General features: G+C 33.1%; 2 protein-coding genes across 5 annotated transcripts; both read right to left on the bottom strand.

The window, feature by feature from the left end:
- Positions 1 to 573: 573 nt before the first annotated feature.
- On the bottom strand, positions 574 to 20,570 carry LOC106055296 (uncharacterized). 4 transcript variants are annotated; one of them, XM_056010296.1, is made up of 15 exons: positions 20,476 to 20,570; positions 19,444 to 19,553; positions 18,458 to 18,769; positions 14,019 to 14,140; positions 13,212 to 13,431; positions 12,611 to 12,796; positions 11,959 to 12,039; positions 11,072 to 11,101; positions 10,681 to 10,761; positions 8,419 to 8,464; positions 8,265 to 8,293; positions 7,330 to 7,389; positions 7,129 to 7,233; positions 1,005 to 1,109; positions 574 to 826 (listed from the first exon to the last, which is right to left on the bottom strand). In XM_056010296.1, the coding sequence occupies exons 2-15, from the start codon at positions 19,511 to 19,513 to the stop codon at positions 729 to 731; spliced, it is 1,545 nt and encodes a 514-aa protein (XP_055866271.1). In that variant the 5' UTR covers positions 19,514 to 19,553; positions 20,476 to 20,570; the 3' UTR covers positions 574 to 728. The 4 variants fall into 4 exon arrangements, with proteins under 4 accessions (XP_055866271.1, XP_055866274.1, XP_055866272.1 ...); XM_056010299.1 differs by having other exon boundaries at positions 19,444 to 19,497; positions 20,476 to 20,548; XM_056010297.1 differs by having other exon boundaries at positions 7,330 to 7,386; positions 20,476 to 20,522.
- Positions 1,415 to 4,165, bottom strand: LOC129922813 (piggyBac transposable element-derived protein 3-like). The gene is made up of 3 exons (XM_056010295.1): positions 3,965 to 4,165; positions 3,330 to 3,538; positions 1,415 to 3,227 (listed from the first exon to the last, which is right to left on the bottom strand). Coding segments are annotated over exons 1-3 (1,797 nt in total). The 5' UTR covers positions 3,967 to 4,165; the 3' UTR covers positions 1,415 to 1,641.
- Positions 20,571 to 26,474: the final 5,904 nt, after the last annotated feature.

The raw sequence follows: 26,474 nt of genomic DNA, 5'->3' as shown, positions 1-26,474 counted from the left end.
TAGGTCTAAATCGAACTCCTGGCCTTCACATGAAGCTTAGATATTTGAGTCCGGTGGAACTGTTTTCATTAACAAGAAAAGGGGCAATGCGAGTAACTGGCGCCTAAACCAGTAGCTTCTAGCAAAAGGGGGTTCGTTAGCATTTGATGGCTGGCTACCCATATGGGAGGTGAAAAACTTTGAATTTAAAGGTGCGCTGCCTTGCATGATAAAGGTTTGAGGAGTCAACCCAGAGGAAAAAACCAAGAGCTGGGGACCCTTAGGCAGTTTGCAGCACCCATTTCTACACCTTGACAGAACCTGCGACTCCGCTGACCCCAAACTGTAGGCTACTTGCCGTTCCTTTGGATGCATCAGCTGCATGAGGAACTGCTGTATGGGTGACATCGCTCCAGCCATAGCTAATCCCACGTATTCATCTCATTTCAATGAGATAATCCATAATCCATAGTCGCTTCGCGAGTGAATGGGCCATAGTCATAGACTTATTGTACAGTAGTAAACGCATTCATTTAAACTAAGCTTAGTTACATACATTAGCTTTAAATTTTACTTTCTACTTATGCTTTACACATTAGCGACTGTTTAACTTCTCAGGGTTTCTTTTTCGTTGCAAACACTGTTGAAAGCACTCCTTCTATTTCTATCTAAAACAATTAAAGCACAAATCACACATTTATTGTATAAATAGTTTAAAACACTAATATGAAAAGAGATACATATAACAGTTATGTAATAGTTTCATAATCGTTGACGTCTCCATGGACTTTAGCAACACTATAATCACCTTGTGACGCTGAGACTTTAATGCTGGACTGAGCAGAAACTTTATAAAAAAAAAGACAAAACATAATTAGTGCAGTTACTATAGGACAGGGTAAAATTTTAATAAAATAGTTGCGCACCTAATCAAAAACAGTAAAACAGTCATACATTTAAGTTATATTAAAGGTTTATCCGTGACATCCATAATCGCATCCTCTAGAATATGTATTTACAAATACCTGAGCTTTGCAATTGAAACCTTGAACATGTTTTTGCTATTCCATCTATAGTGGATGCTATTGTTGATGTAGACAATCTTTCTATTGTGTGGTAATGACCTGTTTCTTTATTGTTAATGAAAAAAAAATTACAATTGTTTATATAAACAACACTTTAAAGAAATATTTGAGCAGTAAGTAAAGTAAAGGCAACTCTCTCAGACCTTACAACCCATAGGGACAGAAGACATTAACCCATTAACAGCCAAAACTTTATTATTGGTGTAAACATATTCATTTTAGTGTTTATCAATCTCTATTGGTCTAACTAAGACATTGCAAAAAAAATTTTTGAAAAATTCCACCTAGTATAGATTTTACAAGACGTACACTGCCAGTGTACATAGCAGGAAGTGGCCCCGTGAGGAATATTATATAACTTTTTTTTTTTTTTTTTTTTTTGCTATTTATATTTAAAGTAAATTATTTGTAACATTTAAAAACAAAAATTAATAAAAAAATATGTTCATTTAAAGTTAAATTTTAATTTTTATTAACAAAAATTATATGAAGATTCAGTAGAAAAAACATTTTTTTTTTTTTTTTTAGAAAGTACATTTTTGTACAAAGAAAACAATGAAACCAAAACCAGAATTATTTACATTGTATGGCCATGAAAAAGATTAAAACATTTAAAATGTAGCCCAACAGGGCACACTGAGCATCCTTTATTGCATGTCTTTTTGCAAATCGCACATCGTCTGGTTGTGCTGAGGTCAATTCTCATATGTTTGGCTTCCCACAACCTCATTTCCAATGGCACTCTTTTGCAAATTGTAGACTTTGAAGGAGTGGTGCTTCTACTTTTTTGGGTGTCCCACTGCAGAAACCAAGAGTTCACAACATGTCTTCTGAAAGCCAACAAGTCCAGAGGCTGTGATGTGAACAACTCAGACTGACGATAAAGTAGCCAAGCATTTTGTACACATAAATCGATTGGCCAGGCAAAAAAGGGCCACCACCACTTTTTGGTTCTGATAGAGATCCTGTATTTGGCTACATTTTGGTCAGCTCTATCAACTCCTCCCATATTTTGGTTGTAAAGTGAAATGATGTTTGGCTGTGTAACCTGAATAAATTTTTTTTCCTTTTTTGACCATCGCTGAACTGCTTTCAATGGCATGTCACCAGCAAAGTTGGAAGCAATAGAAACCACACTGTTGTCATTCCACTGTAAAATAATTAAATTGCTATGTTTATCAGATCTGTAGTCATAAAATCCTCTTTCTTTTTTCTTCATTTCAGTCCCAGGCAACAGTGGACATTGTTCAAGCCTGTTGGCTCTGATAGTGCCTGTAGCTCCAATTCCCTTTTCTGATAATCTGTCCATCAGTGCTAGAGTTGTGAAGTAATTATCAAAATATAGTCTGTAGGGTTTTGGAGGAAGGCAGGCTATAAGATTCAGCACAACGCCAGGGCCTAGCCCAAGTTCATGTCTATCGATTGTTGCTGAGGCACCAACATAAGGATCAAACTGAGCGACATAGCCTGATGGGGTGGCTAAACTCCATACTTTGTAGCCAAACCTTACAGGTTTATTTTTTATAAATTGCTTGGCAGAATGTCTGCCGAAATATGGTACCATGGTCTCATCGATGCTTAGATTTTGAACTGATGAGAAATTTCTTAAGCACCTTTCATTTATAAGATTTAAATATTGCCTCACTTTGCTTAGCTTGTCTGTTGAATCCAGATTGTTGTTGTCTGAAAGATGAATGTATCTCAAGAGTTCATTGAATCTGTTTCGGCTCATGGCATTATAAACTGCCTTAATACCACAATCCTCACTGCGTTCCCAGTACATCTCTCGTCTGGGAAAAATAGAATAGCCTGACAACAAAAGAGTAGCTATACAGGCTTTAATTTCGGAGGCACTCGTTGAAAACTGGTGTTTTCCTTTAATCTCTCTGGCATACTTTTCAGTATTCAAAACTATGAAATCTAACATTTCTGAGTCAAAGAACTGTTCAAAAAAATGCACGGGTGTGAGATAATCCACCTCATGTTCTTCGTTGGCTCTAACGCCATCACACCACGGCATTTGTTCAATTCCGTCCACCTGCGATTTAATCCATAGCCTCTTCTTTCTTTCGATTTTCCTTTTTCTACTTGCAGAAGTTTGAGGCATACTTGGTTCATCATTACCAATGATGTTATCTGCAGCTCCATCTTCAGATGTCGTACCTAAAAAAATATAATTAAAAAAATAATTAAATAAGTTATCAACATTAAACTATCAAATAAAAAAAAGAATGAAGTTGAAGTGCATATTTTAATTAAGCTTACTTTGTAAACCATGCAAGATAAACTCTGCCTGACTATTCAGTTGAGAAGGGCACAAGTTATCTGGCTGGCCACCATCCTCATCTCCACTGTCTTCGTCTGAATTTTGGCCATCGTCGGGAGGCATAATGAATACATCAGCAGAAATAAAATCAAGGTCCTCATCCTCAATCATGCTGATTACTTCATGAGCTGTAAAGGCTCTTTTAGACCTAAAAAAAATATTTTAAGTTAAAATTAATCATAATCATAATGTATGTAGTCTAGATCTAGACCACTAGATCTAGATCAATTATTGTAAATAAATATTATAAAATTGCAAAATAAATTGATTAAAACCTTCTAGGCATTAAGTAAAGAGCAAATAAATATATAAATATACAGATGTATACATTTATTTTTATCTAGATCTACATCTACATTTGTAATACTATGTTTGTTATTGAAGTGGTGGTCTGAATCGTACAGTGGCATATCCTGCTATGTACACTCACAGTGTACGTAACAAAAAAATTAATTAAAAAAAAAGTAAACGACAAATATTAAATCTATTATTTTTTTATGAAAATAGGATAGCAAATGTATATAAATAAAGTATCTTTATTTGTTTTATATCACAGAATTATGTAAATACTTACATTTTTAAGAAGGTAATTGTTTTTTTCAATTTTTTGCAATGTGGTCACTTTGAAAAGCGATAAAATAATAATAAATGGCTGCAAGAAGTAAAGAGCAGTTTAAAAATGTATAAAAATATGTACCTGAACAGAAACGAAACAAAAAGTTAAAAAAACTCTCTTCCTTAATTTAATATATTTTTTTTAGAAACGTACACTCCCAGTGTACAAAGTAGGATATGGGTTAAGGTAAGCTGTTTCTTTTGGCTGACGGTTAACGAGGATGCCATGTGGTCAACACAACGATAAAAATCCGTTGCTTCTCTAAGGTTTGTCGGGTACCTATTATAATTTAGGAATTTTAAAATTCTTGTCATCACCGGAATTTGAACTATAGACCCTTCAATTAAGAAGCCCAGGTTTTCAATAGCCCAATAGTTTGTTTGAGCAGTTAATAAATATATAATGGAGAGAAATCAACTACTTTTCAAAGTCATCGAAGGTATACGGTATATGTGTAAAATTTTAATTAGTTTCACGGTCACTTGTAACTGATAACTGTAAAAGTAACTCATCACTGATCTATATAGCTAATGCTACTAAATCAAGATACCAAAAATAAATAATACTCGAGGAAATACAATTGTATTTAAATGTAATCAAAGATCTAAAAAAAATCACAATGAATTGTTGAATTCAAAAACAACAAATGTGTAGCACTGAGTTTGACAATTGCTATAATGCAATGCCATTAATGTATTTTATAATGAACAGTTTAATTATCCTATCTTCTAAAAAAATATAAATATCTGAAGTCGTAAGCTAATTTTCCTTATATATACTTTTTCCACCAAAATATGATGAGTACTGTGCAATTCAACTGCGCTGCTCCGAAAGTTTCAGCATAAGCAGCTGAGTCAAACTAGGATGTGACCTGGCTCCAACCCTCTTTGGAATACTCTTTTCAATGCTAATCCACCACGGGCATTTATCTTTATTCCAGATTTGATGTCAAACTCCTAAATATTGCTAGACTGAGGGCCACAACTGAAATCAGAACCACCCTCATAAGAGATATGCTATTCTTGGACGATGCAGCGGTAGTGGCACACTCCCAAGAGGAGCTTCAGTCACTAATATCCCGCTTCTCTCAGACCTATAAAGAGTATGGCTTAACACTTAGCACAAGAAAACAAATGTAATGGGACCACCTGCTACCGCACCACCCTCCATCCTCATTGACGATAACAAGCTGGATGCCGTAATGAATTCCGCTATCTTGGATCTACAATTCAAGATGACCTGCCTCTAGAAGAGGAGATAAATAACGCATAGGGAAGGCCGCATCGACCTTTGCTAGACTCAGGCCAAGAGTTTGGGAAAACCAGAAGCTCACTACAGCGACCAAAATGGAGGTCTACAATGCATGCATTCTTGACACGCTACTGTACGGCAGTGAGACGTGGACAACCTACACAAAGCAAGAGAGAAAACTAAACTCACTCCACTTGCGCTGCCTTTGAAGTGTGTAATACTGAGATCCTCGCATCTTTACAGTCTTCAGGCACCGGATGGGGGACAATCGCATCCCAGAAATCATTATGTATGGGCAACTCGCGTCTGGCTCAAGAAAAACTGGCCGCCCGCACCTCCGTTACGTTGATGTGATAAAAAGGGATTTTAAATCAGTAAACATTGATACTGACCATTGCGAAGACACAGCCTTAGACCGCACAAGTTGGAGAGAGACGGTGACCAAGAAAGCTATGGACAGCGAGAAAACATGGGGCTCAGACCTTGAAAAAAATCGTTCCATACGGAAAATGGCCGGATCCTCTACCACCAAAACGAAGGCCACCTTGACCTGCGATAAATGTGGACGGGAGTGTCTTTTCAAAATGGGTCTCCACAGCCATATGAAAAAGTGTTCCAGATGAACCATAGTCGTTCTAGGACTGAAGGAGGCCAATAGAATTATATTCTATGCAGATTGCAGATCTATTTTTAAATTGAAAGCAAGACATTACAGTGTAAATGACGATGAAAACTGGTGTCAAATTAGATACATGCTAAAATTCCAGAAGAACTGAAATACAGCACGTGGGAAAAACTCATTTGCAGTACACTATCTGTCATGTATTTTAGTCCAGATATGTGTATTTTGTAGACTGAACTTTAAGTAGTTTATGTTTCCGTTAAACCACATTATCATTTATTCGAAGACTTAGGATGAGTGCAGTACAAACACATACACACACATGCTTATAATAATAATAACATGCTCAGCCCCCTTTATAGGTAGCCAAGCCAAGTCAAGTTCAAGCGTTCGTAGCCTCTCGACCACAATTCCCACATATAAATATATGGCTCCTTCTGTCTCGGAAGACAATGGATGCGCCCAGTTGATTCACTGGCTTTGGTTTCGTCTTGAGATGAGGTAGAATCTGGAGTGACTGATCAAACCAACCCTGGAGAGGCAGAGTTTGACACAGTTCGTGCATGTATTTGCATGTCCTAGGGCTGGCTGACAGGGTAGCTTTCTTTTTCTTTCTCTTTTTTAGAAATCGTCGTAATGGAAGGATGGCTAAATAATATATGGTGTTCATTTAACACAACAGTAACTGTTCCATCTTGTGTTCGAATCCTACTGCGTAAATTGCGTACACATTGAGACTGCACAGACTGAATGACAATTAAAAAACAACCCAAATAATGTTTAGCTGATCGCATACCAGCACGGAAATCTACTTCCAGTTATATACGCCTAATAAAAAAAAAGAAAATTAAAATTAATACTTATTGCATAGATACTGATAAATATATATATTTGTACTACTATTCCATCAACAATTGAATGGTTGCAACGGATAACACAAGAGGGCGCGGTGGCTGAGTGGTTAAGCATTTGGCTTTCGGAACCTGGGCTCCTGGGTTGGGGGCGGCCGGAAGATCGTTGTGCTGGCCACATGACACCCTGCTCGTTAACCGTTGGCCATAGTAACAGATGAATTTAACATCCTCCTTATAGATCGCAAGGTCTAAAACGGAAAGTTTAAACGGATGACACACAAATCACTATTAGCTGGTGTTTATGAAAGCAAGTAACAACATCAGTAAATGTTATGTAAAGGTCTTCCTAAATTAAAAGAGATTTAGATTTAATCTAAACTTTAAAGACCTTGTACCTGTGTATGAAATCCTTGAATACGTGTGTTCGTCACTTTGTACTTTTAGTGGAACTGTTGTAGCATTCTCAGTCCTCGACAAGGGCACGTAGGTTAATTTAGATCCTTTTATGATGAAAGGAAAAAAAAATCGTAAATATAAAATCTTCATCAAGTCTAAAATAAGTTTTACCAGTCATTTTCATTATCAAAAGTAATTACTTGGAGGTTTTCTATTCACGTTTGTTTCCACTGTGTAAATATCTTCATTATTAAAATCTTCTGAAAAAACAATCAAAATAGTAAAATGATGAACAACAGAATAGTTGACTTGTGAATTAAAACAAAAAAAAAGGACATATTTCTACATAATGTTGTAGTAATTAAAAAAAAACTTTTTCTCGCATAGGAGAGAGCTTGGTTTCTGAACAAGGGGGTCCAGGTTAAATCCCTGTTAAGACTGGCCTTTTTAATTTCGGGATCTTTCATGTGTTTAATTGGTACCTGACATTAGTTGGGGAAAAGTTGTGCGTCCACATAACACTTTCATTAGCCGTTAGCCACAGAAACAGATAACCTTTACATCTTTATTTTCTCATGGAAGAGAATTTGGCCTATGTGTCCAATCGCTCTCTACAATGTTTAGACCAGAAGATGTAAACTCATAAAAAGTAATTTTTTTTTCTAATTTTAGACCGATGTATCATAGAAATTGGCAAAAACAGAAAACATGTAACTTTAAGATTATATTAGTATTATTAAAACTAATTTAACACTTACCTATATAACTATTTATATTTCAAAGTTGTAAAAATTTGTTAACAAATTTTTTATCATTGCAGATTATATATATATATATATATATATATATATATATATATATATATATATATATATATATATATATATATATATATCATTGTCAATTTAATTCCACTATAAGAGTTTTTGTAAACTGTTAATCTGATTAAAATTTGATAAATTGAAATGTTTCTTCCGTAGGCACCGAATAAATAAAGTTGAAATAAAATTGGTGAGGAAACTGCAAATGCTTATGGTGATTACATTTTACATTGAAAACAATCTATAACGTTATTATACAAATCCTTAGAAAACATAATATGTAAATCTGTATTAACGTCTCAAAAAACAATTACCTGTAGCAAAAAATAGCTCTGAAAACTTTCTGAAACGAAAAGACAATTTCTGATGAAATAATATAAGTTAATGAATACATTAGGTTTGGCTAATATCCCAAATTGTAGATTTGTTAATTATAAACTTAATAATCAATGAATAATTTAAACTTACTCCTCATTAATCTTTGTGTTTGCAATTCCGTGCCTTGACCTACATTCTGTTTGAAATATTTATAAAAAAAAACAACAATTAAATATGCATGACATAAATGATAAACTTTGAATTAAATAAAGTGTTATATTTTTTAGCATTACAGTAATTTAGTTAATAAAAATGCTAATGGTTTTCATATTGTATCTTGTAAATGGGAGGAAACTGATAAAAGTTCATGGGATTTTCGGTTAATTCGTGGATTGCATCCCCTTACAATGTTATGCGTATAATTAAATTTAAGATATAAATCAATATGAAGTCATATTTTTGTATAGTGCTGTATTGTCTGCCAGTGTGCATATCTGTGTGACACGTACATTGGACATTGTCAAAATACGGAAATAAATGTTCTTAGCTCTATGATTACGTTACTGTAAGTACACATTTGCAGTTTAATGTCTTGAATACAAATATTGTATATAACAATGCTTTTTAGTAGACCTCATAAGTTGTACTCGATCTGAAGAATGTTGTACAGGTATTACAATATATTGTCTTTAAATATTCATGACATCTTACATGGGATTGTATTGAAGGTCTAAATATTTCTTGAATCTTGAAGCTTCCGATAATTGGACTTATGAATCTGAATAGCTGCTATAATTTAATGACCATGAAAACTAAAGAAACAAAATCTATTAGAAAGATACCGTTGTTAATTAGAAAACGTAAAGATGAGTTTCTTTACCAAACTCACCTTTTTAGTTTTTTTTTACCTGAAAATTAGTGTTGACTGTTAAACGCTCAATAATTTAACATTATTTTGATAATTCTTGAGGTTGCCAAGCGGGCCGCATGCAAAGTGGTCGCGGGCCGCACGCGACCCGCAAACACTGTGTTTGACATGCCTAATGTAAAGTATTATTCTCTAAATAGCTTGGCCTGCTATACTCGGACGCCTGAGAACACATTTCCTTAATCATACTTATAATATATTTAATAAAATAATTTAAAACATAGTAAATGTTAAACGAATTTCATTGATGAGGATAATAAAACATAAACCAATTATTCATAGAGTGTCTATTATTAGTATTAAGTTAAAAAACAACAACATTGTTTTTATTGTTACAACCAGAATCGTGAATCATAATAGGTAAATATTGTAATGTCATCGCCGGCTGAGAACTCAATTCAACGACGTTGTAGACAGGCCGCACTTCCGGTCCTGGGCACGTAATTCGGCGAGGACAGCTGTCCTCACCAATATCGGCAGATATCACACGTAGGGATGTTGTAATTGTCGTGAAGCTATAGACAAGACTTCCTTGGTCACTTAATATCTAATTGTAGTTTGTTTTTTTGTTTTTTTTTTACTGATAGTTGTAATAGTGGCAGTGTATGACAATGCAACAGCCGAGTCTTTGTTTGTTTCATTTCTTTTAATAAAGTTTGTATGTTTTTCTGCTACTGCCTGAGATAAACAAAGAAATCCTATCCCTTACAGGGACTCGACCACTTAATGATGTATTGACCGAGCGTGGCATGTGGTTTGCAGGGCATGCCTTCCGACAATATGAATAACGCATGCCAAGAGCTGCAATGACTTTTTATAGGCCAATACTAGGAAAGCACAAACATGGACGACCTCGTATAGCTTGGCGCCACACTTTCATGGTGGACCTCAGAGGCAGTGGACACCAGGTGGTAAGAGGTTTTAGACAGTGACAGATCTTTATGGACACAGCAATGGTGTTGCTAGGAGTTTGCCATCATTTGGGGCCCCGGAGGGCTTGACCTCTTTAGGAGGCCCAACATTTTTTTACATTTGACATCAAGACATAAAATTAAGGAGTAGTATTAAATATTTAATTAAAAAAAAATCAATTTTCAAATCCCCCCCCATATCCCCACCATAGCTACGCCACTGGCTTGACGCGCTGAACAGCGTTGGGAGGATCAAAGTCTAAGTCTGAATAAAAATTGTTTATAAATTAACGAAATTATGTGTACTCTAAAAATAGTGTAATGTGGCGGTATAGTAGAACTAACAAGTAACTGAAAACTAAAAGTTGATTTTACTATTCATTTACATTTCCAGATCGTTAAAAAACAAACAAATAATAATCAAAAGGTTATCTCCGTGGATTTAAAACCAGGACATTCTTAATAATAATTTAAACAGCCAATAATTCATTATTATACGAAATCAAATTTAAAATTATAAATTAGTATTCTTTAATTTAATTTTAAGGAATAGGTAAATGAACCAAAACTTACTTCCGAAGCGAAACACCAAAACAGTGATTGAAAATAATGAGATAATGGCAACAATTGTGATTCCTATTGACACGTATGTGCCTATTGGAAAAAAAAAAGATTATCTTGTTAATTGAAAACAGGTTTGATAAATATTTAAAAAAAAAACAGATTTGCCTGTGTATAGCACAATATGTAGATCAAAGATGGGTCAGTGTATCCGTGTGAAATAATTAGTTCCTTCTATAGTCTAACTCGAAGATAATGCAATTTTTTTTTATTACTGTTTTTTTTTTCCTATTGGTTTATAGTAGCAATCTATAGTATAAAAACTAATGACAATACATTTAAAGTCATTTTCAAACTACTATGATGAAAAAGTAAGTAAAAGTAGAAAGAGATCTAATGTTACCTGATGATGTTGTAGTTGATCTTGTTGTGGCTGCAGTTGATTAAAAGAAATTAGATATTTACTAATTATTTATTATTATGAGGAGATCTCTCTGTAAGAGTTAAAAAAATTATTTTTAAGCAGCAGAAATGTGTTACTTTCCTAATATATTTTTAGAAATTTTATATGAGACATAGTCGTGACCGGGGGGGGTGTTGAGGTTCTAAACCCCCCCCCCCCCACTCCGAAATGAAATCCCCCCTTTGAGGGTGGAGTCAATTTTCGCTTTGATTTTGTTTATTTTAGATGAGATTTTAATACTAAACCATCACTTGCCCCAGCGCAGCCAAGGGTGTTTTAAGTTTAAAACCCCCTACCAGGGGGTTTTGCAGTTAAACCCCCCTCTTCTATAAAAAAAAATGCCAACAACAATCCCCAAATTCTAAGAGCATAGCTAAGGAAAATTTAGATTTTTAAAACCCCCTCCAAAATTTACGATATCCCCCCCCCCCCGCCGCTTTTCAGTATAAAAAAGAAAAGTACACACTCAAAATTCTATGAGAGCAGCCAAATAGGTTTTGATTTTAAGCCCCCCCTTTAGCGGGGTTTGAAGCTAAAAAATACGTCTTCAATATACAAATAAAGTAAATTCTACACTAAAATTCTTTGAGCGTAGCTAAGCCAAGGGGGGGGGGGAGGGTTTACACCAAAAAAAAATGCTGTGCGGATTTTTGACGTTCCGGATAACTTCTGAATAAACGACGTTGATGTTTCTGTAGAGATAAGCCTATAGATACAACGATAAATGAAAAAAAAAAGCATTAGCGACTGGCAATATTAAAAATTCTATGCAAAGTGACACTAAAAAATTGAAATAAGAGAAAAAACATAACAAACGTTCAACTTACTGTATGTGGTAATGAGAGTTACGTTATAGACCTCGCTAATAGTAAAATTGAACTTCTCACTTCTGGCTATACAAAGAAAAGCTGGGAAAATGAAGTGCAACCTTTGTTTAAAAGTCAGTGATACGCTATAATTATCTGAATATGAAATAGTGATACAAGATCATAACTATAAACGAATGCGGAATCAATGAAATCGATAAAACTTACCTCAAATATCATTCCATTCAGTAATAATATCACTATTTAATTACTTTGATATTCGACCTTTTCTATATAATTAGTAACCGTTATTAGTGTAATTAGAAGAGGTATAGAGTGGACATTAGTGAGAGAGAAAGAAGTCACGAAAGAATGAGACAGGTGGAATGAGAACGACTAGTCTGAAAACCTAACACGATAAGGAACTTTCTCTTTCTTTGAATATATATATATATATAATCCTAATCTCTTTTTTCTTTAAATACCAAAATTGTGCAGATTCTCTATTTAAAAAATAGACTTGTCCCAAACCATACTTCAAGAAATTAAAAGTCACATGCACAAGTGATTTGTCATCGTCTCCAAGTCAGATTTTAAAGCTTTCAATGTGCCAAAAAATAATAAGCAAACTAAAAATGAAACAAAAAGTAATTAATATACTGTAAAAGATTACCTGTGTTGTATCCAGTAGCTACGTATGTCAGGAGAGAGGTGTTAGAGAGTAAAACATGACCGCTGGTATTCAACCAACTGTAAGTGGCGCTTTCTGACCCCAAGCCTTTAATTTTACATGAGCAGTTTGCAATGACGTCTTCTTCAACATTTTCAACACAGTTTGGGAATTCGATTGATGGACTTTCTGAAGTGTTTACATAATATGATTATAAATTTGAAGACCAAACATTCAAGATGTAGCCAGTTAGATAGATAGATAGATAGATAGATAGATAGATAGATAGATAGATAGATAGATAGATAGATAGATAGATAGATAGATAGATAGATAGATAGGTTTTTTATGCATTATAAGAAAAATGAATGTATGCTAACTTGAAATCAAGTGTATAGATTTTTTTTGTCAAATATGAGTTATTTATTTTTACATATTATTCTACTGCTATTGATAAATAGTAGATAAATATAATTAAAGATGTATTTCATTCGTAATATTCATTTAAATCACATAATTCAATTTATTCAAGCAGTTCTATAGTGTGAAAGAATGCAATATGGTAAATCAATTATTTTCTATTTGGACAGCACAATAGACTTACCAAATTTGATATTTAAAGTTTTATTGACTCCATATATTTTATCACTGCTGGTTTTATTGTTAATGTTTGGATACATTGACACCTGTACTTTATAACTGCCAACTGTTTCCAATGTAATATCCCGATAAAACTCACAAGTAGCCTTGTAATAAAATAAGTCATCCGATGAATTAGTTGGCCAGTATTTGGAGTTGGATGCATATATAATCGTATTTTTCGCCTAATAAAAAAAAAGAGTGATTGTCAGAAAATTATATAACATATTGATGTATCTGTAATAAATGTTATTATTATGTCTTAAAGCGCTTTGATCTCCTGCTTATTATGAGGTGTCTGTAACTTTGCATGCATGGCAGCCAATTCGTTAACGATTACCTCTAGCTTTCTGGACCTTAACGTCTTTAGCCTCGTCAAACTTTTTGTGAGTCTTTTTTTTCCTTGTGTCTATATATTTCTGGGTTAGCTGCCCTGCTAAACTAAAAGGAAAAAAGCAGCTTCTGCTACTTAAATAGTCTTCTTCCCAAAACCTCTAGAATCTTCTTTCACGCCCACGCTATCTTAACCTTCACCCTTTTCCACGCCTTTTACAGTCCTTACATAACTCAGGTCATTGACCTTGTATCTTTGATCATCCGACGTCACATTCTTTCGACTAACTTTGACCTTTTGTCCGCCTACACATTTTTTTTATAATTATTTATATATTTCGGATGTTCGTTCAATATACATTTTACATATTTGAAGATTGCATTAGAAATCATTATATAAACATAGGCAATATAATTATTAAAGTACAATGATTATTACCTGATGAGTATTGCGGCTTATAGTAAACAAACAACTTGCCTCTGGAAAAATTTTCGTTGCCGTGCAAGAAACATTAACGCTCTCTTTAGATCTTGATACACAAGTCAGGTTTTCAGCTTTACCTGTTAGTTTTTTTATTAAATGTAAATATATTTTTAAAAAAACGTAATTCTTTTAAATAAATAAAATAAATTATAGCTTTTATAAAGCGCAACTTTTATGCCTATAGCATGCTCATAGCGCTGTGGTCCAAACTCATTTGTGGGCCAGTGGAGGTAGGAAGTATGTGGAAAAAGGTTTATCATTAAACACAACTCTGCTCGAGTCGGGTGTCGAACCCCGAGCCCCCTAGATAGGTAACCAAGCCAAGCAAAGTTCAAACGTACCTAACCTCTCGACCACGCTTCCCATGGAGTAGCTAATGACTTAGCGTCCCGGGTGGATTTACCTCTTTAGAGGCCACTGCATTTTGACATTCTACATCATGACTTGATATAATGGCGTAATATTTAATGTAAAAACACATTTCGGACACTCATTTCGGGTTACACTCGAGTGAGGGGTCCAGGAGGATTTTCAAATTTGAACTAGCTACGCCACTGTTGTTTATATGTGAATTTGGACTTTAAATATGATACTGAAATTATAGTCAGCAGAAAACTAAGAATTTAACAAGCTTAATGAAGTACATATCATAAGTACAACTCTGGATTATTGTCAGAAAAGGTAAAAAAATTGCTGTGACGTTTTTTTTTTTTTTATTTTTTTTACATTTTTTTATTTTACAGTGATACCAGATAGTCATATCTGATTCAAGACGCTGTGCTATTCGATCATTTCTTCCTATAGTGAAGGAAAGTGCCACATTACATCAAGAAAGAGAGGAAATAGTATTTAAACGGTTCCTGACCAACGTGTTGGAAATTTAAACGACCTCTCGGAAAAAAAAAGTTTGGTATCACCGCAGTACTTTAAAAAATGAAATGGTTTTAAATAAATTACTGTAATGGGCAGATATCAGAGATAATACTTATGGAAAATGTGGCCATTTTTTATTTATTTTTACATGTAAAATACATATTATGCAAAGTTTTGTAATTACGCAAAAATTTATTTTTTGTAATATAAAAAAAATGCATCACTAATTTATAAGGGGCGGTGGATGCAACACAGACACGAACGAAAAAAAACAACAAAATAAATTCTAAAATAGGAAGAATAGAGAAAAGAAAAATGGAAAAAAATTGTTCATGCATATAAAGATAAGATAATATTGTTTTCTTAATCCTTAAAATGGCAGTTCAATTTGACTGCAATACTTTATCTAAGTGTTACTACTAAAGCAAAAATTATATAAAAACTTAAAAAAAAATTAAATAATAACAGAAACAACATACACACTTCAGGACATTAAATATTTAATGACAGTTCCAAAAGTAATGTAAATACGTTAGTGCCTTTTTTAACGATTTCCAAGTACATGAAAATATTTAATTGTAAAAGATATTGATCGTACACTAAAAGGCGCCCCATAAAGCGTCCTGTACATCCTACATTTAATTTCGGTACACAAAAAAATCAAGTCCGAACAATCGTAACTTTGGCACCTATGTTATTATCTTGTGACAGACATCCCATCAGAGATCAAAGGCTGCAGGGGAGATAATATACAAGGATAGAGCTCAGCAGGCCTACCATCTTGATGACCTTACGAATTAAAAGCAAGCTTGGTCGTTAATGTTTATCTTATAAATAACAAAGGTCTTTCAACAAGCATAAATAATAATAACTTAGATATGCACTTCTACATTATTGTTATGACTCAGGTCATATTAGCTATATCTATATATCTATTTCAATATCTACATCTATATCTATATCTACATCTATATCTATATCTATATCTACATCCATACCCTCATATCCATAACTATAACTATATCTCCATCTATATCTATATCTCCATCTATATCTTTATCTACATCTATATCTATATCTACATCTATATCTATATCTACATCTTTATCTATATCTATATCTATATCTACATCTATATCTACATCTATATCTATATCTATATCTACATCTATATCTATATATATATATCTATATCTATATCTACATCTATATCTATATCTATATCTACATCTACATCTATATCTATATCTATATCTACATCTATATCTACATCTATATCTATATCTATATCTACATCTTTATCGATATCTATATCTATATCTATATCTACATCTATATCTATATCTATATCTACATGTATATCTATATCTATTATTATCTATATATATATATATCTATATATATCTATATCTATATCTACATCTATATCTATATCTATATCTATCTCTCTCTCTCTCTCTCTCTCTCTCTCTATATATATATATATATATATATATATATATATATACATATTCATATATTGTACTGCCAATGTTTCCCAAACTTGATTAATAACGGAACACTTTGCCCATTTTGACTATTTAGCGGAATACTTAATTTTTAGAGAGTTTAATTCATGTGGTGGCCTGCTGATTAATTTTTCCAGTACTTCAAGGAACACCTGTTCATGCCTCGCGGAACACTAGGGTTCGCGGAACACAGTTTGAGGAACACTCATTTAGGCAATGGGACGCGTTAGGACAATTAACAGTGCCAGTGTCATGGCCTGCAACAATTTAACTGCGCTTGTGTGTAAATGTGTGGGAGAACTAGAGTTCGATGCTTAAGTGGTGAAGAGGAGTAGGCAACATTTAAAGCGTCTGTACATACTATTTTGTAGAGTTTTGTTATTATTATTTGACTTCCGCATTATCACGTAACCAGACAACAGATGCTAGAAACATCTTAATTTTTTTCTGTTACATTACTAATTTTAAAAGAAAAACACACAAACTTTATTTAGTCACGAAAACTAAAAGTAGTTCGGACATTTAGAATAAGCTTTTTATAAATAATTTAAACACATTATATAAAAAATATTTAGACATTAGTTTACTTTAAGGAAGATATCGTTAAGACAATGACCACTACATTTACATTTTAGTTTCTAATCTTAATTAGGATTTTTCAATTCAATATATTCGAACCAACAGCACATATAGATAGATAGATAGATAGATAGATAGATAGCTTGATAGATAGATAGATAGATAGATAGATAGATAGATAGACAGACAGACAGACAGATAGATAGATAGATAGATAGATAGATAGATAGATAGACAGACAGATAGATAGATAGATAAATAGATAGATAGATAGATAGATAGATAGATAGATAGATAGATAGATAGATAGATAGATAGATAGATAGATAGCTTGATAGATAGATAGATAGATAGATAGATAGATAGATAGATAGATAGACAGACAGATAGATAGATAAATAGATAGATAGATATATAGATAGATAGATAGATAGATAGGTAGATAGATAGATAGATAGATAGATAGATAGATAGATAGATAGATAGATAGATAGACAGACAGATAGATAGATAAATAGATAGATAGATAGATAGATAGGTAGATAGATAGATAGATAGATAGATAGATAGATAGATAGATAGATAGATAGATAGATAGATAGATAGATAGATAGATAGATAGATAGATAAATAGATAGATATGCAGAATCGTTAAAGTGTCAGAGATAGATTATGTCGCGGCTTAGAATGTTGTCCTGATGACCGTGTATGTTCATATTGAACTGTACAATCATAATACCAGTACGAACGTACCATCATGATTAACTAATTCTAACATAAAGCACCAAAAGAAAATATGAATCGATTAGTATTCAAAGTAACCTTGTCAATCTCTTGGATCCATCCAGATGTGCAAACCGCAGAGTGAGCTCATCCAGCCAGCGAGACCCAGAGAACTAAGAACTGAGCCCAACTCCTACATTAATATAATTTTGTATTCCCCTTTCAGATCTTAATGTCTATAGGGCAGATGATATAAATGTAATCAGCTTAAGTGGAACAACGATTAACAAGAGTATCATGTGGCCAGCACAATGACAAACCGCCTTTACTTTTTTCCAACTAATGTCAGGTGACCATTAGAGCTTGGTGGGCTCAGAGGCGCCCAAAGATCCCGAAATTAAAAATCCCAGTTTTCACCAGGATTCAAAACCTGGACCACAATCGCTTAACCTCTTAGCCACCTCGCCTCAGCATTAATATAATTGCAGATGAATATATAAGGAAAGATGTGGGACTTTTATTGTTCTGGGAGTAAGAGAACCAGAATGAGAGAGAGAGAATGAAGACAAAGAGAGTGAGAGAGAAAGAGATTGAAATAGGTATTGAACATGAAATTTCGGGTCACGTAAAATATAATTGTCAATGTCCCATTATACATTTCAATATAATAATCATAATGTAACTTATAATTTAATCTACATTGAATCTTACTAAATATTTGAAAACAACACTGGTCAGTACTTGTTGGAGAATACCTCCTAATATTCCAACATTCTTTTGTATCATTGTTCGACGATCTCGTGATATTTGTTTCTGTTACTGTTATAATGTTAGTTACATCGTCCCAGTTGCATGTTAAACCAGAATTCTCAATTAAATCACATTGCCTTATGTTACTATGGCATATGCATTTGAGTCTATCATTCATATACATTTGACTATTGCTGTAGATTGTTGAAAAATTTGTTGGAATTTGTAATATTGCCAGTGATCCTTCTTCGACTGAATCGCAATAAAGCATTCCTGTGGAAAAAAAATAATAAAAAAAAAACGTTAAAATTAAAATATCAATACATTGACCAAATATAACTTTCAGTAATTTGACGTTAAACCTTTTATTACCATAAAACTCTTCGATGGAAAAGTTTTTCAACATTACTTCTTAAATTATAACGCCTTCAAATTTTACATAAAAGAGTTTCTTAATAGTTGTAAATGCACTTAATAAATCACAATGCTCAACAAAGACAGTGGAATTTATCACTAAAGCTAAAATCTAAATAAATCTTTGATTCATGTTAAAGTTGAATATTTTCTACTAAGTTGTCTCGGCAGTCTGCAACCCGTAAAAAAAAAAATAAAGTGTTGATTTTATACTGGTTCTTATGGTTACATTCAAAGCCCTAGGGCAATGAATGGGTTAATAGTAAGATTCAAATTATCATAACATTAACATATATATTGTAAATAAAAAGGTTAGCTGATACAAAATAAAAGCAATAGCTGACTTAAAGGAAGACTACAAAGTCCTATCATATATTGAAAAAAAAAATGCATTATGCCCAGCTTATCAGATGGTTCGAATCCCCAGTTACAGCCTGGACTTTCAAGAAACTTTTGACGTTATACCTTTCTTCTTTAAACATATACATTATTTTAAAAGACACTTACAAGGTACATTTATCTGTTAAACTTACCACATTGATATTGACTTGATGACAACAGGATCCAAATGAGGGCATATCGTTTTACTAAACAGTACATCATCGATTTATTTCTTTTAGTAAAAAGACATAGCTACCCACTACTGCAATTAGAACTAAAGATTAAAGTATAGGTCATGACTAGAGCTTTTGCTAACAAACAATTTGCTCTACATAGATTCAGCTTTATATCTCACATTTCTTTTAGGTCACCATTGATCAAATAAATACAGTATTTTTAATTATAAATTTTTCACAACCATTTCTTTATTAAACTTCCAGTTTTAATATGAGTTAGATTAATGTCAATATCAGGCGCCTCTGACACTTACAAAATCTTTATCTTGTCTTATCATATTTAATACAGACGTTACTCCAAAAAAAGCAGATGATAACGTCCTACGCGTCATGCATTTAGCGAGTAGAAAATGACATATGTGATATACTTTTTTGAATATATAAAATTAGAACTCGGCTCGGGAAGACATTAAAAAGTTAAGTATTTTAAATAAACAGCCACTCTATAAGTTTTCAATTATATTCATCATAGAAGTAATATTAACCGTTTTCCTTAATTGTCATCAGGTAATTCATTGGCTAGTAATATTTCTTTAATGTTAATTCAAATTAGAAGAATAGGGGAAACAATTCAGATATCTGAAAAAAAAAATCGTCTGTACAGAAATAACGTCGCAAGATGTATAGCCTATGAAATAAGATGCTTTAAATCATATCTTATCCATTAAATTAATGAATTATAGAATTTATTCACTCACTAAAACCACATATAATATCCATATACATCTATATATACATCTATCTATCTATATATATATATATATATATATATATATATATATATATATATATATATATATATATATCTTTTATCTCTATCTATCTATCTATTTATCTATCTATTTATCTATCTTATCTATCTATCTATCTATATTATATATATATATATATATATATATATCATGTAATATCCTACACCACCTTAGTAGTGGAAACATACTAACATACCAGTGTGATTTTATAGGTTTATATAAATGTTTTTTAGAGATTTAGATACTATCGCCACCATCTTATTGTGCAGCTTCAAAGCACTTAAAAAAGCTCGTCAGCCTAACCTACTTTGTGAGAGTGTAAATACTGCGGTAAAAAATGGTTTTAATTTTACAAAAGACAACACTATTTGCTGCTGTCTATCAATAAAGTCTTAAACAATTTAGCGTTTTAGATTCACATAAATAATATAAAAGCATAACTTCTTAACCTAAAATTAGAAAAAAATAAAGATGCGTAGACCTACATTGTATCAAAAATAAATATTAAAAAATTAAAAGACGAAAACAAAAATAATATTTCGATGTGATTGAGGGGTGTTGACAACACTGTTAACACCCTTATGGATATGTACCGACATGAAATATACATTTTTTTTGTGTTTTACAAACGTACATATTTTCTTTTAAATGTCTTACTAGAAGATTTCCAAGACTAAAGACCATAATTTAAATCATTTTAAAATGAGCATTTCTCAAACTGTGAAACAAGCCACCCTATTAAGCTCGCAGTGGTGACAAGGCGCTCTAAATGAGTAAAGTTGCAGCATTAAGGAACAAATGCACGTAAAAATGCTTTTAAAACACACATTTAATTTTATTAATGAAATGAATGGACTACATATGGTGACATATGGTGATATGTTAACGTGAAAAAAAAAGCTATCTTTGCAAATAGCTCTAGATCTATCATTTTAGAATTAGATCTTGATCTGGATAGAACCTTCGAAAGATTTTCCGCGCATGCGCAACCTTTCGATCTTGTCTCCTAAACATGGATATATAACATAGATCCATGAAATAGTAATACTTTCATAGTTAGGCAATTTTTTTTTTATATTTGGGGGTCTTTAGATTGTTTTAGAGCTATTTTACATATGTTACTTTTCTATTTTATGTCAAGTTTTATCAACATTTTTTTTTATTTCTCTTGGCGACATATATACATGCATACATACATACGCCTTAATTTCTGCTTTATATTATAGATATTTCTGTTTACAATGCAGGTCTATTAGTGCGCCTTGACATCATTTTATCATATTTTTTAAAATTAATTAACTTCATAAAAAAATAAAAAAAAGAGCTATTATTTAAAAATTTAAAATACTTTACTTAAGTCGAATTTCCAATTTCGTTCTCATGAAAAAAAAAAGTGTGATTGTTTTAAGATAAATATCAATGAGTAAAGTGTTAACGGATACGATGACAGGAAAGACTTTTAGTTTTTACTTTGTGGTCTGAACGTGGCAGATAAAGGAACTATAAGTTATTTTTTTGTTCACTCTCTACACATCAGGATACCTTCAACATACAATACTTTTTCACTTGTGTGTATTAAAAGCTTTCGAAGTAAAAAATCACAGGGTCTGTGTTGGGCGTTTTTATTAACTTTACTTTAAGTAAGCCCCAATTACTCTAAAAAGGGCTATGTTAGATTTGACTTAAAAGGTTGGTTATAGCTGGGAGTGAAGTTGAAGTCACAGAAAATAGCACAATACAACCGCAATTTGCAAAGCTTATAAATGTCTCTAGTAAGAGAAAATGAAAATAGATAAAGTGTCAAAGCAAAAGAAAAACTAAACTCTTCAAAATTAAATACAAAAAAAAAAAAATCGGGTCACGATTTTAGCATCACAGAGAAGATACAAGACACCAACCATGACCAACCATGACCAACCATAACCATTGTATAAAGTCCAATTTTAAACATAAAATCTCTTAATTAATATTAGACTGTAGTTAAAACATAAAATTCGTTTACTATTGCTAAAGTCCTTATAATCATTTTAATGTTATTATTTAAATGTTTTGTTTATACGGTGCACTCTAGCATTGGCAAAAAACAAACCCCATTTGGGCAGAGGTTTGAGACAAACATCTATAAAAAAAACCTAACAAGATCCTCGAAATAAAGAATCACCCTTTGTGTCAGGATTTTGTGATTTTACCATTAGAGATACAAGACAACGATGGCAAAGACAAACAGACACAAACACTCTTTTGTTCCCCTGGCAATCAAATCATTAAATAGAAACTATCTGATATAAACTTTGTCACATGTAAATTATGACTCATTATGAGTGAGTCTGGTGTAAATGTACACTTTGGTTTCTTTTAGTTATAATGTTTTTTGCTTGGTGTAATGCACAAATTGTAAAACAAATACGGACCATACGGACAATAAAGATTATTATTATTATTATTATTATTATAATTATTATTATTATTTAAAAAGAGCGAGTATTCATTCTCTGGCACTGCCAGGGTCGAGTTTCGTTAAAGGGAAACAAAATTCATCGTAGTCCTTTTATCAGTTTCCACCGAGGAATTTTCTGGTGATGTGGCAGGTCTGCAGAAGTACCACCCTCTGACAGGCAACAAGAGTGTTCCTAGGAATGACAAGGGCCTTGAAGGTATCTATGAGGTCAATGACAAAGGGGTATATTGTTACTTTAGATAATTTCCATAAACGCTTAATCTCTAAGCCAGGTTCCCATATTTTCGTTATTATTATTATTATGTTAGAAATGAACCAGTATTCATTCTCTGGCGCTGCAAGGGTCGAGTTTCGCTAAAGAGAAAGAAAATTCATAGTAGTCCCTTTAACAGTTTCCACTGAGGAATTTTCTGGTGATGTGACAGGTCTTCAGCAGTACCGCCCTCTGACAGGCAACGAAGATGTTCCTAGGAATGTTAAGGGCCTTGAAGGTGTCTGTGAGGTCAGTTGTTATTATCCCCTCGGTTGATATAACAATCACTGGCGGATCCATGGGGGGGGGGCGGTAGGGGCGATCGCCCCCCCCTCGGCCCCCCCCCCGTATGCGAATTTATTACTTATGTTAATAATATATACTAATTATTTATATTTCAACCTATTTTTAGATTATTTCGCCCCACCTTCTAGTATTTTGGCCGATTTTGGTAGGGTCGGGAGGGGGGCGATGGCATCAATCCGCCCCCCCCCCCCACCATAAACTTTCGAGTGAGGGGGCGGTCCTATTTACCTGTAGAAATCACAGCTTGCTAACAGAATCAATTAAATATCTATATGATTAAAACTTGTTATTGGTATTTTAACCGGTCTTTATATAATTTCGTTCACCTGTTGGCCGATTGGAAGGGGAAGAGCGAATACCTCCACCACCCTTCCCATCTAAACCCTTTGAGTGGGGGGTGTCGGTCCTATGTTTATGGAGAAATCATAGTATGTGAACAAAATTAGTCGAATATCTATATAATATAAACAGGTGGAAGTGCGATACATGCAATCCCCTTCCCCCCATCGGACAAATCAATACAAAATTACAAAAATCTGTCACTAATATAATTTATATATGCTATAAAGTAAATTCTTATATCGAGTCGCCCAACCCCTATTCTTTAATGCAAAATGCAATCAATAGCAGAAATTATAAAAAGGAGCGAGAATTAATCGTTTTCATTTTACCGCCCTTGCCCTTTCCAGACAGAGTTTGTGTAATTTGACATGAATTTATCATAACTATTTTAAGAAAGACTTTGCTTTGGAAAAGTTATAATTCAAACGAAATTTTTCAATATAACAGTCACGGTTGAGATGAGTTCAAAAGCCAGATAATCTTTTCCTAGTCGACTTTTTGCAACCTTTACTCTATCTCATATTTTTCTAGTTAAATAAATTTAGGACTATAACTCACAATGTATGCTAAAATTTTATTGAATATTATTAATCGATTTTTTTTTTCCGGCGGCGATCTTCAAAACCTTAATCTAAATCTGTGGGGTATCTTATCTTTCAAAGAACAAATCGGTTGTATTTGCAATGTATTAAGGGACTATAAATTCATATTAGAATATTTTTCTCATTATTCAAAAGGCACTTTATAATAGAATGAATAATGAGCTATAGGTAAGGAGAATGCAGTGAAGAATGCCAGAAAACGCTTTTAGCGTCGAGGCTTCGCCCCGAACAACACTAATAAGTAATGAGCTGTAGATGTCAGGAGAATGCGTTTTAGCCGTGAAAAATGCAAGAAAACGCTTTTGGCGTCGGGGCTTGGCCCCGAACCCCACTGATAAATAATAAGCTGTAGATGTCAGAAGAATGCGTTTCAGCTGTGAAAAATGCAAGAAAACGCTTTTGGCGTCGGGGCCTCGCCCCGAACCCCACTGATAAATAATGAGCTGTAGATGTCAGAAGAATGCGTTTCTGCAGAGAAAAATGCAAGAAAACGCTTTTGCCGAACCCCACTTAAGAAGCTTACAGCGCTCTCCCAGACCCCCAAGCTTGCAAGAGAAAGACTGTTTTTTTTTCTGTTTTTATTTCGCCGAAGATTGATAAATAGTCTTATTTTATTCTCATATGTCGAATATATATATATATATATATATATATATATATATATATATATATATATATATATATATATATATATATATATATGCTGTACGCACGTTTATGCATAGGGTTAGGGTTTACTGGGAGTTAGGGTTAGGGTTTGGAAAAAAATCGCCCCCCCCACTCCAAAGTTCTGGATCCGCCAGTGATAACAATGGGGTATATTGTTATTTTGGACAATTTCCATAGACGCTTATTATTTTTATTTTTATTATTATTATTATTATATACATATATATAAATGATAAAAAAGAATGATAATGTATCCAGTTGGTGATTGTTAACATTGTCAGTTCGTTAATTTAATATTAAAACGTTAATATTTTTGTTATTGATAAGTAAAATGTAAGGTTTCAAATTTTTACGATACTGACAATAACATAAGGACATCAACTGACCCCCTAGCAGCTGAAACAGGCCCTTGATTGTTAATAATACTTGAAAAATTGCTATGAAACACCAAAACTGGTAATAGCAATCAAGCAATGCCGATGATACTTCTGAACTGACAAATAAAACGCAAACACTGCTAATGATAACACCATTACTGGCAATGATAACACAATTACTGGCGATGGTAACACCATTACTTGCAATGGTAACACCAATACTGGCGCCCTAAAAAAAAAAATAATATAAATGTGTGTGTGTGTGTGTGTATGTGAAGAAAAGAAAAAAAGAAAATCTCAACCTCTCCCTCCCCCCGCACCCAACGCTTCATGTAGTGGTTTTTTTTTCAAGCTAAACCTTGACCTACTTTGCTACTATTGTACTGTGTTCAACAGTTGGAGATAACTTTTGGATGTATTCCAGGACAATGGCTAATTAATTTTTATGTTAGTGGTAGTGTGTTTGTTGATATATTTGTGTGAAAGTTTGGTTGCATGCGTGTTTGAGTTGTAAATCTGGTATATCATACTTTATATACGTCTACATATTTTAGACATAATTTAAAAAAATGTCCACTTTCAGACCTTACGATCTATTGAGCGATGGTGTAAAGATTATCTGCTTCTGTGGTTAATGGTTAATTAGGGCGTGTTTTGGCCAGCACAACGACAAACCGTCTTTACGTTTCCCCAACCAATTTCAGGTGCCCATTAGAACTGGGTGGACTCGGAGGCTTCCAAAGATACCCAAATTTAAAATCCCAGTCTTCACCAGGATTTGAACTCGGGACCTCATGTTCGGAAGCCAATTGCTTTACCAATAGGCATAATAAATACGTGACAGTAACTTCTTGTAACATCTGGCATCTTAAGAAAAGATCTAGAAAATTAGAACCATTGGCGAATTAGCACATCTCAACAATCTTCAATAAGAGCACATGTGACATATTCTAGCACATCCAACAATGAGAGTACTGTGACACTAGTAGATCTAGCCTAATTCATGTTACATAGGTCTACATTGATAAATAAATATTCACGGGTGTTGTACGTTTCTTGTTACTGAATGTTATTATGGCTTAGATTTTATTATAGCTTAAATATACAACACATCATTAGTGAAGTTATGTTTTGAGTTGAATCGTATGCATGTAGTTATTGTAGTATAATAAATGTTAACACATCATT

This window comes from Biomphalaria glabrata, chromosome 14, assembly GCF_947242115.1.
Source record: "Biomphalaria glabrata chromosome 14, xgBioGlab47.1, whole genome shotgun sequence".
NCBI lineage: Eukaryota > Metazoa > Mollusca > Gastropoda > Planorbidae > Biomphalaria > Biomphalaria glabrata.
This window is presented reverse-complemented; position numbering and strand designations above follow the sequence as displayed.

What these genes read in the sequence shown, in the direction of transcription:
- LOC106055296 (XM_056010296.1), bottom strand. Translation starts at nt 19,513, where the DNA reads ATGATGTACTGTTTAGTAAAACGATATGCCCTCATTTGGATCCTGTTG. An exon ending in TAAGCCGCAATACTCATCAG is followed by an intron (nt 13,432 to 14,018) that starts GTAATAATCATT and finishes TTTTTTTATTAG; the next exon opens with GCGAAAAATACGATTATATA. An exon ending in GTTTCAATTGCAAAGCTCAG is followed by an intron (nt 827 to 1,004) that starts GTATTTGTAAAT and finishes TTTTTTATAAAG; the next exon opens with TTTCTGCTCAGTCCAGCATT.
- LOC129922813 (XM_056010295.1), bottom strand. An exon ending in TATCTTGCATGGTTTACAAA is followed by an intron (nt 3,228 to 3,329) that starts GTAAGCTTAATT and finishes ATATTTTTTTAG; the next exon opens with GTACGACATCTGAAGATGGA.